This window comes from Ricinus communis, chromosome 5, assembly GCF_019578655.1.
Source record: "Ricinus communis isolate WT05 ecotype wild-type chromosome 5, ASM1957865v1, whole genome shotgun sequence".
NCBI classification, from domain to species: Eukaryota; Viridiplantae; Streptophyta; class Magnoliopsida; order Malpighiales; family Euphorbiaceae; genus Ricinus; species Ricinus communis.
This window is the reverse complement of record NC_063260.1, coordinates 1863650-1882129: the sequence shown is the minus strand read 5'-3', so window position 1 is coordinate 1882129 and position 18480 is coordinate 1863650. Positions and strand designations below refer to the sequence as shown.

At 34.4% G+C, this 18480-nt stretch overlaps 1 protein-coding gene across 1 annotated transcript; it reads right to left on the bottom strand.

Moving 5' to 3' along the window:
• Window positions 1–1715: 1715 nt before the first annotated feature.
• LOC8260670 (structural maintenance of chromosomes protein 3) lies at window positions 1716–18480 on the bottom strand. Its single transcript, XM_048373841.1, has 30 exons — window positions 18328–18480; window positions 18020–18060; window positions 17871–17946; window positions 17462–17500; window positions 17286–17353; window positions 17114–17185; window positions 15967–16046; window positions 15776–15854; window positions 15554–15671; window positions 15298–15473; window positions 14074–14319; window positions 13828–13949; window positions 13213–13357; window positions 10617–10789; window positions 10412–10511; window positions 9534–9670; window positions 9166–9367; window positions 8425–8512; window positions 8192–8341; window positions 7153–7304; window positions 6861–7052; window positions 6592–6775; window positions 6439–6509; window positions 6212–6363; window positions 5739–5907; window positions 5496–5642; window positions 3835–3930; window positions 3329–3503; window positions 2339–2530; window positions 1716–1974 (listed from the first exon to the last, which is right to left on the bottom strand). Exons 2-29 carry the CDS (start codon window positions 18032–18034, stop codon window positions 2340–2342), a joined length of 3615 nt encoding a protein of 1204 aa, XP_048229798.1. The 5' UTR covers window positions 18035–18060; window positions 18328–18480; the 3' UTR covers window positions 1716–1974; window position 2339.

The following is an 18480-nucleotide window of genomic DNA, read 5'->3' as shown; positions in this document are numbered from 1 at the left end:
ATAAAAAATATTAATCCATTAACATTATTAAGCTTTTGGCCGACGACAAGACGTTAATATATCCGCACTATTTCATTCGACGACTCAAATTAGAGATACCTTTCAATTCCACTTAATCCTATTTCCTTTCACATGTTGAATAATTATTTCAGTAGCCATTTTAATTATAATTATTTCATTGGAATAATTATATTTGTAATGTCTGAATAATGTTTCAGTATATAAGTTTTTCTTCCCTAAAAAATTGATTGTTGAACCTGGTAAATAGTGAACGTTTTAGTGTCTTTAGGAGGTCAATTTTAGTTTGCCAAAAAATAATTGCCACCGTAGTATGTGAAAAATGCAATTTGTTTAGCTGGTTTAGGGCTGGCAAATTTTTTGACATGATTTAGTTAAAATAGGTTTAGATTTAGAATAAATAGATTTAGGTTTAAATAAAAAACTAAATTATATCTAATTCACGAATAATATGAATAAACACGTTTATTTAACAGATTCATAAATTAATAAATATATACGATATACATAAATACGTTTAAATATATTTATTCTCTTTTTATATATTTATATAAATAATTTTATTATCTATAAAAATATAATTATATTTTAAAATTAAAAACTTAAATTTAAATCATTCTATAATTAAATAAATATATTTTTTAACATTATAATAATTAGTTTGTTATTTAAAAAAATTAAATTTATTAAACGAGTTATAAGATCAACCTATTTAATCTAATTAATAAATGTGTTTGAATTTAATATTTTGCAACGATTAGCTAGGTTCAAATTAACCCTTTTTACATTATTGACGTATGATTAAACACGATACGAATTCCTAGCACCAACCTAGTTAATGAGATCGAAAAAGACATCAATACCACACTGAATATAAGATTAAGAGCTACTCCTCCAATTCAATGAGGAATTCTGGCCCAAATTATTGTAATGGAACAGGAACGATATTTTGAGCGCCCTTCCCTATTTCTACTTTGACTTTTATAAGATTCATATATATATTATAAATTAATTAATTTTGTTTTTGTTTTCTTTTGAGCATTTTTGTTAAAAATGCTTTACTGAATATTTAGTATTATCAATTTTTTAAAATATAAGTTAATATTATATAAAACTTAACACAGATATAACATCAATAAAACTATATTTTATATATATATATAAAAGTAGAACCCTATAACTGCCCCAAACCCACTCCGCCCAATCCTTTATAGAGAAAGAATAAAATTCTCAAAACCAAACCCCTCCTATCTCATTGCCATTCATATAAAAAGATTAAGAACAAAACTAACAGACCGAAATCTTACGTATTTTTTCAATATCAGAATTTTATTCATCGTATTCATTTAGTTCCAGGCATTGTTCAGAAAAAAAGGAAAAGCAGCAATTCCTTTTTTTCTTTTTCCCCTTTCAGCAACTTCGTTAAAAAGGAAGCAATGGGCGAGGTCGGACTAACACAGTTAAAATGATGAAATCAACATACACAAACCGAAAACTCTTGTTTGCTACAAAACCATTTTACTGCAGCCTAGATCAAAAGAACTGATCATCACACTAAAAAATCAACTCAAGTGAAAATGGATAGTTTCCATGCTTACCTTGATAGAATAAGAAACCGGTAGGTATCTTTCCAAGTTCTCTATCAACTTTATTAGCCTTCTCGTGATTTTAGATTAGCAAGTTCCCCAGGCTCACTGTAACTTCATAAGCATCGACAAATATATTCACAATAATCAATCGGAAATTAGCATAAACTACAGATCACCCTTAGAATTGTTAAATGCCTATAAAATCTTACAGAACCACCAAATGAAATACATGATACGATGTCCACATATATACCTAACCTATATAAAGAGATAGCTTCGGACTGCTTAATATCATACTTTACATGGTTGGCGCAAAGGAGCATAATATTACAGCATATGCTAAGTAGGTCGCCTCATTTCCGACATGCTGCACCAGCCAAAAACAAGAATTAGTTCGTTCAGTACTAATCTAACAGAAGCAATTAACTTCAAAAGAAGTTCACAAATGAAAAATAGATAAAACGTTGCTTGGCATCACTGTCTGTAGATGTTGAGGAAATTCTAATCTTGGATGTATTAGATAAAATCAAATGCAATATTGCTCGAGTTATTTAGCATGTTACTGTAAACTCCAAAATTACTTGGAAGAAATAGTCTCAGACTGCTGTTTCTATAGCATCTCAAATGGGTGTTTTCCACACCCAAAAAAAAAAAAAAAAGTTTCCCTATTTAACACAACCAGTTGAAAGAAATCAGAAGAAAGAAAATGCTTATCTCAGCAAAGTTCTGACCTTAATCTGCATTATGAGATTGATCGTGCTCGATAAAATCTAATGCATCGTCCTTGGAAACAACATTGACACGGCTCACCCTATTTTTATGCGTGACCCCATATATCTTATCAGCAACTTTGACAAGTTCTGGCCGGAATGTTGTTGTTATAAATTGTGTATTTGCCATATCAGCCAAGCGACGAATCATATCTAACAAATAAATATCAAGGATATTCCCCAAAGACAAAACCTTCGGATGAAAAGAAAGTAATAGCAGAACACAATGCAGGAAACAGCATAACCAGCAGCGTAAACTGAAAACAGCACAACTTGTTCATCTCTTTATAAGTGCATGAACAAGTCAATGTTTGGCCACAAAAACAAACAGCACCAGCTGAGAAAGTAAGAAGGATAGGGCTACCTAACCTTGATCAAATGACTCAAATCAGCAGTTATACGGAACAGATTTCACCTATTGACAACCAAAACTCCAAATAGATCATATGTTCAGTTTCCTTGTCCAAAAGCATTTGCATGGTGTGTGCCACAAGGAACCATGGTTTGAAAGACACTAGCAGTCTATATGAATTTCATGGAGTACAAAGGACAATGAGATTGACCCTACCGACTATGTTTCCTACGTGGAAGGAAAATTGGAATCACAAGAGACAATATATCTTCTTTATTTCATTGAAGTCCCTAAATGAAGTTACTTTTGGCTGACATGGTTGTCACTTACGTGTAATTGATTTCACCTCGTAGTCCAAGAGATGCTATGTAAACTTCACTACACGTCAAGACGTATTGAGCAAAGGTTTATGCAACTACAGATAACCTGAGTCCATAAAAACCAATACACCCGTGCATGTAGACACATAAGCTTCAACAGATTTACAAATAGATGGAGTTGAAGATATATTACCCACCCACCTTAAACCCATTGCCAAAGTGAGCACAAAAAATAAGCCAAAGACAGCACAATAGAATTTAAAACATAAAATAGGATACTTCCGACAGCAGTTCTGTACTGAGGGTCTAGAGCCGCATCTATCTCATCAAAAAGATAAAAGGGAGCAGGATCGCATCGTTGTATGGCAAAGATCAATGTCAGGGCAACAACAGTTTTTTGTCCTCCCGACAGTTGCTTCATTGATTGTGTCTCCCCTTGCCCTGTGAATGAAACCTAACCAGCCACAGGAGAAAACACAAAATTGTTTAAATAACAATAACCATATGTTCTGTAGTAAAGATGCCATGAACATTTCAGTGTCCAATGCATCCCCAATTCAATAACAAAGCAAAGGAGAAATAAAAATAAGATTAACAGGGATCTTACAGAAAAGTCCTTTTCAAACAAGTAATGAAATCTTCTATTAATTTACCTTGTGGACTAATCAAAAAGTATACCAACCAGCGCTGCTAATGCATGCTAGACTATATCAGCTACTTTATCTTTATTGCTTTTTCTGCTCGAAATAAATCCTTCTGCAATAATAAGCAAAAAAAGTGCATACCTTTACTTTTACGCCAATGTACTTCTCAACCCTGCCCTCCAAATCTGCTTCCCGAGGGCCATCATCGTCATAGTCATCATCACCATGATCACCATCCTGTAGAAAAGCAACAGAATTCAAAATATCTTTCCAGATTCACAACATTCATTATAACGGCATTTTGATGTTAAAATACAATATTCAATCAGCCCAAAAAGTTGAAAATTCTTGAAGAATGGAAGTTGGAACATGGCCTGACAGCAGAAGTGGAGATTATATAAATATCAAGCACATCAATGTTTATGACATGTTAACTATCATCAACACACAAAGGAATCATATTTCTTAAAGACTACCCATATAGAAGATTTGCCTATGCGACTGACAATTAGATTTCAAGCAGGAAAATAATTATGCTTATGCAACATATCAACAAAGGACAAGAAGTAAATGATGAACTAACTTTTGAACTCTGTTTTTTTCTTTGGTCTGAGTAAATAAATCCAAAGAAAGCATTTACACATCAAAAGACAACTTTTCTTATATTTATTTTTTGCAAGGAAAAAGCGGAGAGCTGAGAAGAAAATGTTTGTATAAGACTAAAATCAGCAGGGTCAAAACCTTTCCCATGAAACTGATTCAACAATGAACAAAAGTTGTTTCATATTCCACCCAACCTTAGTCAATATTGCTCTCTAAGTCCTGCTACAATCAAATTCGAGGAGCTTATCCTTCATGAAATGCCCAATGAACAAACAACTCGACCTTTAAGCAAAATCAGTCGGTTCACTTAACACAAGTCTTTTTATAGTTTGGGGGCAGATAATTCTACTTGTGCTCATGACCTCATCTGGACTTGCTCAGAAGAAAGCTGGTTGTAGTAAGTGCAGCCAATGTAATATTTTGCTACTTCCTTATGATATGCATCCAAACAAAAACATTTATTTGGGTTAATGTAGCCCTAATCAGAGTGAATCTAAGAAAAATATTCCAACAAGGAGTCAAATTGACTTCCTACTCACAACAAGGAGAAACCGCGCTTCATACAAGGACTGTATAGTTATTCCTGGTGAGGACTTAACAACTCAGCATATGTAAGTTGTATTGAATGTTAAGATCAGAAGGAGGTGAAGGTCTAGTAAGTACACCGCACTAGGGCTATGTGGTGGGAATTAAAGAGGTAAAACAAGTGAAGTTCAAGAATGCGCTTCTTAAGATGGGATCATAGGACTTGGGAACTCGGATGTGACGGCCAAAGACATGGCTGCTAAAGTTAGAGAGGTAGCTAGGAAGGTACTTGGAGAATCTGAAGAACATGGTCCACCGTCAAAGAAGTTGTGGTGGACGAGGAAGTGCAAAAGGCAACGAAAAGTAAAAGGGAATGGCACAAGAGATTGTTTAAGTACGGCAACAATGAGGCTTATGAGCAATACAAGATAGAAAAATAAAAAGCAAAAAGAGGTTGTAAGCCAAGCAAAAGCAACAATCCCTTGAGAAGATGTATAAGAAACTCAAGACCAAGAAAAAGGAAAAAGTTACATAAGTGAGCAAGGATGACATAAGTGCAGCAATCCAAGCTTCAGATATGTAATTCTACATTGCCCAACATAATTGTAAAGACACAAGGAAACTGAAGTTAGAGATGCAAGATCAAATAAGACCTAAAAGCACAACTAGCAAACCTTTTTCTTCATCATAACTAGATGACCATGACCACCTTGGACAAGTTCAGAGAAAACTTCTCGAAAATGCCGAGCAACACCTTTAAAAGTACGCTCTATAGATTCATCCTTCCGCTGATCCAAAACAGATATTAGTTCTCTGATTTTCTGCAAAGATTAACAGATAAGACAACCTGTTTAGTAAGCATGCCAACAATTTTTGCAGCATAATGTACTGAAGCACTGATGTCAACATTCTAATACCTCATCACCTGCATCAAGCTCAGCTTGCCTTTTCTGGAGTTCTTCTCGTTGCTCTGTGAAGTTTACATACTGATCTAATGCCTTCTTGTTGACATGGCTGAATTGTTGCAGTTGCTCATTGCACCTGTGGAGCATTTTGTGCAACTCTTTGATGCTCTTGCGCTTATACCTGTTATTTGAATTTTCAAGAGAACCTATTAACTTAAAAAAAATAGCAACATTATGCACCTCTAGTAATCAGGGAAAAAATGACATATAATCGCTGTTGACGAGGGAAACAACAATGCATAATACACTCCAAGGATGTCAACTTAAGTTTATTTGGCCAACATAATCAATCACACCTCAAGGATTTAATTAATTATAGAACTTAACAAAAAAGTAAAATCCAAGTGGCTATGAACATGTTTCAAACTGATATCATTTAAAGCATAAATTAAACATTCGAGGAAGTTCAAAGTTCAGATTAATACGTCTCAAAAGCATCTGATGATAAGGGGCCCAATTCCCTAATTTTGTTCGAGTACTCCTCTTGTTTGGCTTGAAGAACATTTCTTTTACTCAATAACTGCTCTAATTCTTTGGCTTCCTCCTGTAGTGTCCTCTCATAGTTGTCTTCCATACCCTGGAGAAAAAGCTACTGCCTTAGCTAAAGGGAAAATATGAAAAGACCAAGAACCAATATTTAGGAGAGGTTTACCTTTAATTTTGTCTTTTCATCTTTGATCTTCTTGAGTTGCTTTGTTAGTTCAGATATACTGTCAGAAACTCCTGAAAACAATGTCCTCAGTCAACACATAGGCATTAATTTTAAACTTTAAAATTGGATAAATAAAAGTAACATGAAGCTTACTTTTCAGCTCCTGAGTTGTAACTTCAACCAATGACCTAGCATCTGTCAATTCCTGCCCCTTCAACTCAGCTTCACCATGCAAGATATCAGTCTCTGCAGATGATATGACAGCTTCCAACTCTTGCTTTCGCCTTTTCAGATTTGTCGTAAGGTTAGTCTCTAGCTCTGCTTTTCTTGTTTCAGTCTATGAATTGGGCATATAAATTCTATGAGACGACAAATATATATGGCATGCTCTATCATAACTGAGACAACTTGAGTTTTTCAACCTCAATGCGATCAGTTCTGCAGGCAATAAGTTTCTCTTTCAGATCTGCTATTTCAGGATTCAGACGCGATAGAAGATCTTTTTCCTCTGGTGTTAAGTGATCAATGAGCTCTGTGCCCATCTCGGCCTGCTTCATGGCCATACTGCCTCTGAGCTGATCTACTTGAGTTTGGACATCTGCAAGTGATTTTCCCTACAAATATGTAATGGAAAATAGCAATAACATTAACAACAAAAAGTACAAGGACTACTGCCCTTGGCAAGGAAAGAGTAGTCGAGAGATATGAAAATACCTTACTAACAAGAGCTTTTGAAATAAATTGTTTCTGTTTAGTAGCATTAGCAATATCCTGCTTCAGCTGTTCCAACTCTGATTTGTCATGGGCCCGCTTGGCATCAATTTTCTGCTGCTCAGTCACTTGTTCAGTAATCTTCTGGTCTATATGTGAGACTAATTAAGTGAAAGCAAAAGCATTGATAGACATAGCACCAGGAACAACAAAATCAAAGAACGACTTTTACGCACTGAGATGTTTATTGATAACTGCCGACAAACTCATTTGTTTACTTCTACAAAAAAGAGTTTAGCCTGTGCAAAGAAGCATTTCATTCCTAGTATAGAGAAATGGCTCTTCAGCTGTGATATTAAATAGATTGCGACTTTAAAACACTAAAAAAATCAACAAGCAGTTGAGGATTTAATCCATTAGGCATGATTCTAGAATGAATTTGCTTTGTCAGCTTTTTCTCCCAGAAATAATCTTTAGAAAAGAATTCTTTCTTCCAAAAGACACTAAAGAAATGTTCAAATCCAAGTAAAAGGAAAGCAGTCCAGCTCAATGCTACTGATGTTCACTCTGATAAGCACATGGAAAGGAGATTGCAAAAGCATAAAAGCAATTATGCAGTGGAATCCAGGCAGTTGCTATCAAAGCCTAGGGGATCTCAGATGAACCGATGAAGCAACAGAAGGATAAAAAATATTATCCCTATGGGGAACGTAAAAATCAAGAATAAACTGCCAATCAACAATTGGAACTCCACATGACTTCTAGAGGAAATTTCAAGTCTGTGAAAGGCTGAAGCATTAGGTAAGGATAATAGAACTTCATACTGCTAATAATCCTTAGACATTTAGATACTCTAATAGTAAATCAGCAGTAACAATTAATATTAAGAAAAAGTGGAAAAGGGTAAATTACACTAATACCTGGCATATGCATGTAACCACCATCCAAGAACAAAACCAAAATGCTTCTCAAAGAATAATACGAAAGAACTACCTGAAATGCCTAACCAAAAGGTGAATTAAAGACCAAAAGAAAAGGATATCTTGTAGCATAGATCTAACTTTTTCCAGTTCTTCTTCCTTCATGTTGATAGATCTTGTATTCTGCATAATTATATTCATAAACTTCAATTTTGAACGACGATGGTCATAAAATCCTCCTGTCATACCACCTTTCTTGCTTACTTGATCACCTGATAAATGTGGATGTTTTAAGGCCTCATGCTTGATCACAGACAGAAAGGTCAGAGTGCAAAACTAACACACACTAGCTAACCTTCCAAAGTTATGCAGTCCAGACCATCAGCTCGTGCAACTCTAGTGGCTACATCCAAATCTCGGCATATTACAGTTCTAGCAAATACCTGGAAGAAGTAGTATAAACAGTAGTAACATAAGCAAGAAAATGCGTTCTGCGTAGCTCAGGCTCCGGAAAGCCCCTGTTAAATCATTTAACTTGAGCATTTACAAAATGTCTTTTCGCCATAAAATCTTTAAGGAACATAATACAAGAATGAACAATAGGAAGTGCAGCGCACTCATTTATAGAAACACACCAGTCTTGTAATAGGAATGTGTCTATATTAATTGGGGGAAGGTGGGATTCAGTTCACAAGTTACATGAAAATTTTGTTTATGATCACTTAAACAGTAAAATAGACTTATGAGCAAGACACAGGGAAGAAAGCCATTCATAAAGAAATGTTGGAAAAAAACAACACACGATTATGCAATCTAATTTTATTTATTACTTAAAACCTTTAGGTATACATAAATTATCAATTCGTAAAAAACTTAACTGTCAATTATCTTTATAAACCAAAAGCAGCCACTACAAGTTTCAAGAGCAACAAAGATAAGCAACTAGTGAAGTAACAATTGAAAAATTATCAACTATAACAGAATCAGTATGGCAACTACCAGCTTATTAATTATCTGTAAGCCAAGATACCTGCGGTAACAGAACTATTAATATCTTACATTGCTTTAACGAAAACAGTATATTGAACAAACTGACCTGGGCAAAAGCAGGGGTAAAATTGGAAGAGAACTTCAATTTCTTCAGCAAAGGTATCACATCAGAACTCTGCGGATAATGTACATGTGGTGCCTTAACCCTGTTCAGTGGTATAAAAGTAACACGTCCACCTTTCGATGAATTAAGGTGTCTAATTATCTGGGTTGATATTTCATCATTCTCCACCACCACATGAAACAAACTGTTCATAAAACAGAACTTATCAAATATATATAAAATATAGTTCAAGCATGGGATATCACAAGTAGAAGCCTGAGTGATCTAGTCTGCAGATCAAGGAGAACATAAAGCTTTGATGAATGAAATCAAATAATAACTAAGGATAGAAGAAAATAAATTATGCATGCCTGTTTCCAGCAGTGACTTCAACTGCAGTAAAAAATTTCTCATCACAATCAATCAACTCAATAATCGGACCAAAAACTCCATTGATTTTATAGTCTCTACAGATTCGACGAATGGAGTTGAGTCCTCTCCTCACATCCTGATAATATGGAACAAGAAAAGAATATAAGAACAAAAACAAGAAAAAAAATGTGTCAGATGATAAATAAAAATAATAAACTCATCCGAGTCTAAGGTCATTAAGAAACCCATTTTAGCAGCCAGTTATCAACACAACTAAGAGACCAATCAACTCTGACTATTAAATCTTCTATGTGCAAACCTGCAGTTATAAATGCAGTGCATATTGATTATAACTAACAGCTCAAGCTCAAGGAAAAGAAGAAAAAAAAATTTCAAACTTACAATGAAAGGACGCCAATGCTATCAAAAGCGCCAGCAAACATAATTACTTATATTTATTTCAACATTAAGAATAAAAAAACAAATAAACAATAATCATAGCAACCTAAATATGGCATAACATAAATAAAACAGACCCGAAACTTCAATAGAATTACATCCTACCCCTCCAACTGATTCCAAAATTGTTTAAGAAGATAGCAATAAATGAGACTTAAGCTACCAAGCTCATTCAACCAACCTTAGACCTGCGTGGCTTTGGCTTATTTCACAAACAAGCATCACGATCTTATAGGTTTGAATCAGTTACATTAAACAAGCCACGCCAGGGCTGTTTGTGAACAGCTCTGTTCATTTGTCAATCCTATACATAGTGATGGACCCAATAACTCAACAGAAACCAGAATCAAAGTATCAGGTGTATGGATAACTGAGCTCATAGAATCAGACAAGAGACCTCCAAAACAGAATAACTTACACCAGGAGTAGCATGATCAAGGCTCTTCTCTGCTTTTTCAACTTCTGTTCTTAGCTTATCAATTTCAGCAATAAGTGCACTTTCTTTTGCCCACAATGACCTGAAGAGAGAGAGAGAGAGAGAGAGAAACAACCTTAGCTATATTCTGATAGTTGACAAAATTTTCAATAAGCCTGATCAAAACAAAGAAGGAAGAAGGTCATACTTCCGCTCATCCTGCAGCTTGTCTCTCTGCGCTCTATGACTATTAAATCCTTCACGGGACTGAAAAATAACAGATTCTGATACTGCAATTTCAGCTTTGCGATTCTCAATGTAGGCATCTCGCTCTTCCAAGTCCACATTAAGTTTGTGAATTTCATCCTGAAGCTTTTGCTCCTGCAAAACATGGAAGCATAAAAGAGCAAGAGGAACATTATAACACAAACTTGCACCAAAGAAGCTACAAGCTCAGAAATATAGATCAATCAACCAACTGGTCATGTTCATTTCGTTCTAATGAATCAAACACCTATGCTAACCTAGCTGGAAATTAACCAAAAAAGGAGATAAAGTTCTGTGGTAGTTTATACTAAAACAAGTAATGAAGTAAGTCAATTACTTGACGTACAAAGGGTCCACTAGCCCCCTGAATTTGTGTCAGGGTACCAAATAGGCCGAATTCAACTTTTTTGGCAAATAACCCCCTGAATTTATTTCCATGGGCCATTTAAGTCCAAATTTGGAATTGGTACTGCACGTGTCTAACAACACTTTTAATTAATATAAATGAGTTAAAAGTAATAAATATTCATTTTAATATTAAAATTTGAACTTATAAATTTATAATTTATTAAAAAATATTCTGCTTGTTTTGTTAACATGCACCCCACTTCCACCACCACTCACCACTCCTCTACTGACACCAGCATTACTACTGCCAGTATAATTGCCTGAAATTATAAAACCACCACCCACCTTCACTGCCACCCATATACATCACTGTCTGTCCCATACTACTGCCTCCTCCATCCAACAACAGAAAATGAAAAAAAGAAAAAAGAGAAAAGAAAGCAGAAAATAGATCTCCCATGCAGAGACACACCACTGCCTCCACAATAAAAGGTTACACCACCACATCCACCGTAAAAGATTACACCACTGCCTCCTCATAAACAGAGATAACAAATGCAGGTGTAACCTGAAAATTCGAATTGTAAAAAGAAAAAAAAAAAAAAAGATCCACCCATCTTGAAACTTACAATTGCGACCACTCACCATCGCCATCACTACCACCACTACCACCCATCACAACATTACCTCCACCATCACAATAAGTCCACCCATCAAATCCATCAGCAATATCACCAACTCATCAAATATAAATCACAAAAGACTCAACACATCCAGAGGAACAGACAGAGATAAAGGGAGTGAAGGCTGTACTCCACATTTCATCAAATCCGAATAATGGAGCTTTTCTTTCCTTTCTAATTTCAATTTGTTTTAACAAAGATAGAAAAGAGAAAGTGATGGCTGCCGATATAAAATGATGGTAATGGTGGTGAAACTAGTTGGTTAGGTTTTTAATTAAAATATAAAATTTCAAAAAAGAAAAGAAGCTAAAGAGGATGTTTTGGTTTGACAAAGATGATTAGATTTTTTAGGGTTTTAATTGAAATAAAAAAATTAAAAGAAAATATTTATTTTCATTATTTTAGCAGTACAATATTCAGTAACACAATACAAGAGCTTGTTTTGCAAAATTCCAAATCTGGGTTTAGTTGGCTCAAAATTGACAACTTGTGGGTCTATCAGGTGAAGAAGTTGAATTTTGTAGATTTGACCCTTTCACAAGTTCAGGGGCGAAATTGACTTTTTGTCCATTACTTAAATCTTTGGACCCAAGGCTGGCAGCCCATAAACATACATAAATATATTGAGATAAAAAGATTGTTGAAGGGCAAGATTTTTTTAAATGAAAAGAAAATGATAATAATTGAAAGATGACTTCAACATGTTTTATGCATATTTTATGCAGTGCAAGCCTCAGTACTCTCCTAGAAATCAACTATTACAACTCTTGTATCCCAGGTCAACACAAGTATGCATATATGATTCTCATGAGAACTTTGCAGGCTTGAGTATAATTTTGGGTTTCCTCTTCTTGCACACAAATGCACGTATACATAGACCTGGTAGAAAACCTTAAAATGACCCTCTCCTCAAGGTCAAATCACCTAAATATGAAAGTTTAGTGCTTTTGACAATTTTAGCCTCACCATTTAATTATCTCAATCATACTCTGGCTTTGGGAAGTTGGGGTCAACTTATTGCGATTCCATGTATGGGCTTTGTTTGAACATTTTCTTAGTGTTACACGCATATGACTCCCTACATGAACACACTTACGACTCTGAATTAGAAATGTTATATCAGCATTTCTCAGAAAGATAAAATATGCATCTAATCTATTGGTGTTTTTATTACTTGGTTCTATCTTCTTTTTCTTCAATTCTTTGGTAATTGTTACCATAACTAGTCTTTCCAATAATCATCAGGCAAAGCATACCATCTCCACCATGTAGGACTGGTTGTTTCCCAAGGAGGTTCACATAATGGATGGCTATAATTGACACTCAAGATCCAAAGTTGAGGACATAATTGACACAATTGCTTTGTGGGGCTCACACTAAAGTTTTGGATTTTCTAAGGCATTTGGGCTTTCTAATATAATTGACTGAGCAAGAGAATATTAAGTTTACATTCAGACTAAAAAAAAGCAGCTAAGCCTCAAATGAAATAAATTTGTTAATGATCACCTGAGCTAAATTTGAAGAAAGAACGCGTTGGAGATCATCAATTTCCTTTTGGAGCCATTTGTCACGAGCAGCTTTGCTGGAAAACTGGGTGGCACGACCTTGTTTTTGATACAGAATGCTAAGCTGCTTTTCACGCTCCATTATTCTGCATGTCACCCAAATCATGAAAAGATTAAAAAAAGAAGAGATAACAAAAATAGCAGTAGCTCTTCTTCAAACAACAAGAAGTCACAATTCGGTACGGCGAACTGATTCCATATATACACAAAAAGAAAAAGGTTTCTAAGCCAGTAACACACAATTGAAAAAAAAAAAATGTATATTTCAGGAATGCAATTAGGAAAGGAAACTTTTATCAACCTCGCCAACAGCATTAAAAGATCTTCCAGGTGACTTGACATCTTAATTTAACAAAGACCTCATTTAAATTTCATAATAATGAAGTCATGGTCATCTTAGATGCTACCAGAATATTGAATTAGTATTTAGCATTTTTGCTTTACATAACAAGTCTCAAGACTCAAACCATGCACTGGCACCAGCATCAAGTAATCTGAAACATCAATCATTCAACCAAAGAATTGCTTGGTTCTCATACAAACTTGTACGCCGTACCCTTTAGCAATCTCCTTTTCCTTAATTGCTTGGTTCTCATACAATGGAGTAATTTTGTCAAGCTCCTCCATCGAATCTTGTATTTCTCTCTGGAGAAAATCAAGTTGCTTCATTGCATCCTCCTGTAATATGCAAATGCAGCAAATAAACACTGCAATATTTATGCTTACAAACTAGCATGCTAGAGTGCTTTTTTTTTTTTTGACAAACATGCTAGAATGCATTTAGCATCACAAAAATTATTACTTTGGCTTGAGCATTTCCAGAAATCCTCTCCTGCATGTCTTTCACATCAAGCTCAAGCTCCGTCTGCTTCTTTATTGCTTCAGTTTGTCGTTTCTCTACTACCTCTTTCTCTTTGTTCAATCCTTGAACCTCTTTAGTAAGATCCTTAAGCATCTTTTCCAAGTCCTTGGACCTTTCATGTGCATCCAGCACATCATTATACATCTTGGCTGATGTTTCAGAAACCCTATTTCGAGCCTCTTCTACCTGAAGCAGGGAGAATAATCACCTTTAGCTGTTAAAATTGCTGTTGCCGCACAAAAAGGCAATGCTGTAAAGTTTAGATCATAGACAGAGTGTAGTACTATTGCACAAGATACAGAAATAATCAAACCCAACATGAAATAAGAAACATCCAGTGCGGCTCAAATGAAAATATAAATGGTACCAAAATGATAGTTTTTAAATACATCCTTCTTGATGGAGAATATTGATAACGTGAAAGTAATCCCACATAGAAAAGAAAAACACAAACACACAGGGAAACTGGCATATAAATGAAGAAGAATGAACCTTAGCACAAGTCATATTGGTTTTGTGCAAGAGAGATTCCAACTTCACTTACATGACCATGGCTGTGAGGTATATTTAACACTCCCAGACCCACTGAAATTAAACAATCTCAAGTTTATGGCTGTTTCTGTGCAATGTGCTATAGAAGAAGTTAGAGGTCATGGCAGAATCTGGTTCATCTACAAATGTATAAATTGCTAATTCTGAGGATTGACTTAGCTGCGATCTACCATATTTACAATGGCATTAAGATATCAGATCAATGGTATCTTCTAACATCTAACTTTTGCCCACACTCCTGCATCCTTATAAATTAGACACTAAATAAATCACTTCAAACCCTTAAGCATATTACCAATATTTTACGATTTTTTCACTGAATATATAGGGTACAAATCCTCTTCCCAGCATAGAGGAAAAAAAAAGAAATAGAAGATTTAATACCAACAAAATAATCAGCTTTAACATATTTTTAACCTCCTTGTTTGTTATTTGTCCATTAATTCTCAAAATCATAATAAATAGCCTTTAGTAGGAAAATGCTTGTCTTTTCTGCTGCTATAAGCGAAAGGTCCAACATTCTTAAAGAATGAGAAAAGCATGCATGAATAAGTATTTATGCATGTTCAAGCATCTAATATTTTCTTATACGCGTGAAGAAGCCTTACTGACCTCCCCCAACTTTTGCCGGGCATCATGAAGTTCCTTATCATAAATGGTAAATTCTAGAGATTTACGCTGTCTGTCAAGCTGCTGATATTTTCTTAGCTCCTCCTTCTCTTCATCCAGTTCCCTCAGTCTCTCATCCAAATATTGAACAACTTGAATAATCTGTTTTCGTTTGTTCCCTGGTTACCAAGAAAAAGTACATTTAGAACAAAATGCATATGCCAAAAAGGAAAAGGAGAGAAATGCAGCTAAAAAACACCTGTTTCTTGCATAATTTTTAAACTTTCACGACGTCTTTCTTCATATACTCGAGTACCACCAATTTCCTTTAGTAAATCCAGACGCTCCGAGTCTTTCATCAATGTCAATGATGCTATCTAGTGGGTACAATAAAAGGAGAAACTTAAAAAAGACAGGAAAAATATCGCCCACAAATTGTTAAGAGATTAAAAGTACAACTCTCTATATTCAAGTGCTATACCTTCCCTTGCTGCACCACATAGTATGGATTTGAGCGGGAGAACCCAGCACTTTCTAGTAAATTCATAACTTCTGTTTTCCTGTAAGTTGTAACATATTCAATTGTGAAAACAACAGCATAAATAGCAAGAGGAAGCAACAAATGAGATTCATGAAGGACATGGATCTTTTTCAAGAAGAATGGATACTTACGTGATGTGCTTCCCATCCAAAAAATACTCATCCTTTTTCAGGCCAATTGTTCTACGCAGACGCACTTCTTCCTTATCAACCTGTTGACAGGTAACAGAAGTATACTTAAAATGTATGTAAACAAAAAATAGACAGATGAAAAAGGCACCTCAAGTGACATGTCATAAATTCTCTTTCTTAACAAAAACAGCATAAGCTAGATGATTGATTAAAAATGATGGTTGAATCACAACTATTCTTATGAAACGGCCGCATTTTCTTCACATAGGATGCTTATATATGTAATTTTCCATTTCAAGTGCACACGTACAGTGAGATGTCCAGTTTCTGTTGGTTAAGCCAAAGACCCAATAGTTAATTAAATACCTTATCAAATAAATTTATATTAAGAAGGTAGTTGACTTGATGGGCATGGCTACAAAAATTATTTGAAGGAACAACCCAAAGAAAAGATAAGTTTTTGGTTGTGTTACAGCCCTTGTATATTAATTAGGGATGTACTGCTATAATAAATAGGAACATACTAAATAGGAGAACAATTATAGGGATTTGATTAGGAATCACTAGTTGTTTTTTATTCCTAAATTAGAGATGTAGCTTGTGTATATAGATCTAAACCATTAATGAATGAACACACAGATATTACTTCTCACTTTTAATTTCAGAGTCTTAGTTTACAGGTAGAGAATAAAAGATTTCACTGAGACCAAGACTGCAAAGATTGGAAACTCTCAAATAAAGAAACTAACCGATGCATTTTTTCAATGATAAGAATTTAGAAAACCAAAAACTAGTTATATATGACTATATCCTTTATCTTAACCTGAAACTAGATGGTTACAAATAACATCAAAATGCTGCTCCTCTATCATGACTGGAAAAAGCCAATTTTTGTCATTACAATATTCAAAATTACAATGTTGACTCAAAAAGAACTTATGCTCTATTTATAAACTGGGACTTATTTTGAAGTAACAGTGGAGAAAAGAGGTCAAATAATAGATATAATGATAGAAAACAAGAAAACAAACAAATAAATCAAGGTCTTTCTTGGCTAAGATCAATGAAACACAATTGATATCTTAGAGAATATTACTATCATCCCCTCCCCCTAAACCAAAAAAAATGATAGGTTAGAGAACATTACTGGAATTCGATTGTCAGAATTATCAAACACAATCTCCACAAAAGCAGATAAAACTTGGTGCCCTGCACCTTCCTGTTGAATAATAAAATGTCAAAATCAAATAACTTAGAATGAGTATTAGACTGATTGCTCCAATAATTCTAAATGGAAGGAAGACTAATAGTATACATACATGAAGTAGTGCATGCCTATCTTCACTCCGTAGGTTTTGAAAAAGATCACTAAGTACAAAACGAATGGCTGCAAAAAGAACATAATTTAAAGCCCATACTAAAACTTCTATATCACATTCTCCATAAAAATAAAAAAAATAACACCGAAACAACCATGTACTGTGCAGAAACTCACCGTGGAAAAAGTTTGTCTTGCCTGATCCATTAGCCCCAACTACAAAAACCATTTGGAATATGTGTAAAATTTGGTAACAGAACATTGCAAAATACATTGATAACACTAAAATAGATAATGATACAACAAGTAATTTAATCAAATAGTAATAAGTCAAATTCTATTCATGTTTATTATTCCAAATTAAATCCCATTGTGTTAGTCGAATTGCTACTTCAAAATATAGTTTAGTGTTTGTTCATTTCTGTAATTGTATAATCTTCTAATTCCAGCAAATTAAACAAAAATACGTTTGGATTACAGAAACATATTTTAACTAAAATACAAAAATCTTAACTACTTTTAAGCAAATATAATCAACCAAAAAACAAAAAAACAAAAAAAAAAAAAAAAAAAAAAAAAGCCTTACCAACACAGTTAATTTTTGGACTGAAATTCTCAGTAGCAATCTGTTCTCTGTAACTCTTAAAACCTTCAATTATAACCTAAATTGAAAAAACACACAAGTTATCCTAGCTTGTCAAAAAAAAAAAACAAAAAAAAAACGCATAGAATTACCTGCTTTATATACATAGTGAAATTCTTAGCCTATCCAGCCTCTGTTTGAAGAACAGTATAAAGAAAGAAAAAAAACTATTAGTGCATAAATTGAAGAAAAAGAAGCAAATTACACTATAAACTAAACGTAGAACACGTTCTGAAGCAGGTAGCTTACAAAACCCTTAAGAAACAAAGAAATCTAAACAAGTGAAGCAAGAGATCGAAATTTAAATTCTGCTTATGAATTTTATTTTATGTTTTTATCATATAATTAAGAATGTATTGAATTTTATGCAAAAGAATTGAAAATTAGAGGACTGATTTACCTGCGTTCTTGGAGCTGTAGTCAGTGCTCATGTAGACATGTGTGTCTGTGGGGTGGTTTAGTCTTTGAAATGTTTTCGAGCAGCGTACAGAAGAAGAGGGAAAGAAACAAGGATGACCAGGACAAGGAGCGCGTGGGGTGTGTGCAAGGAAAA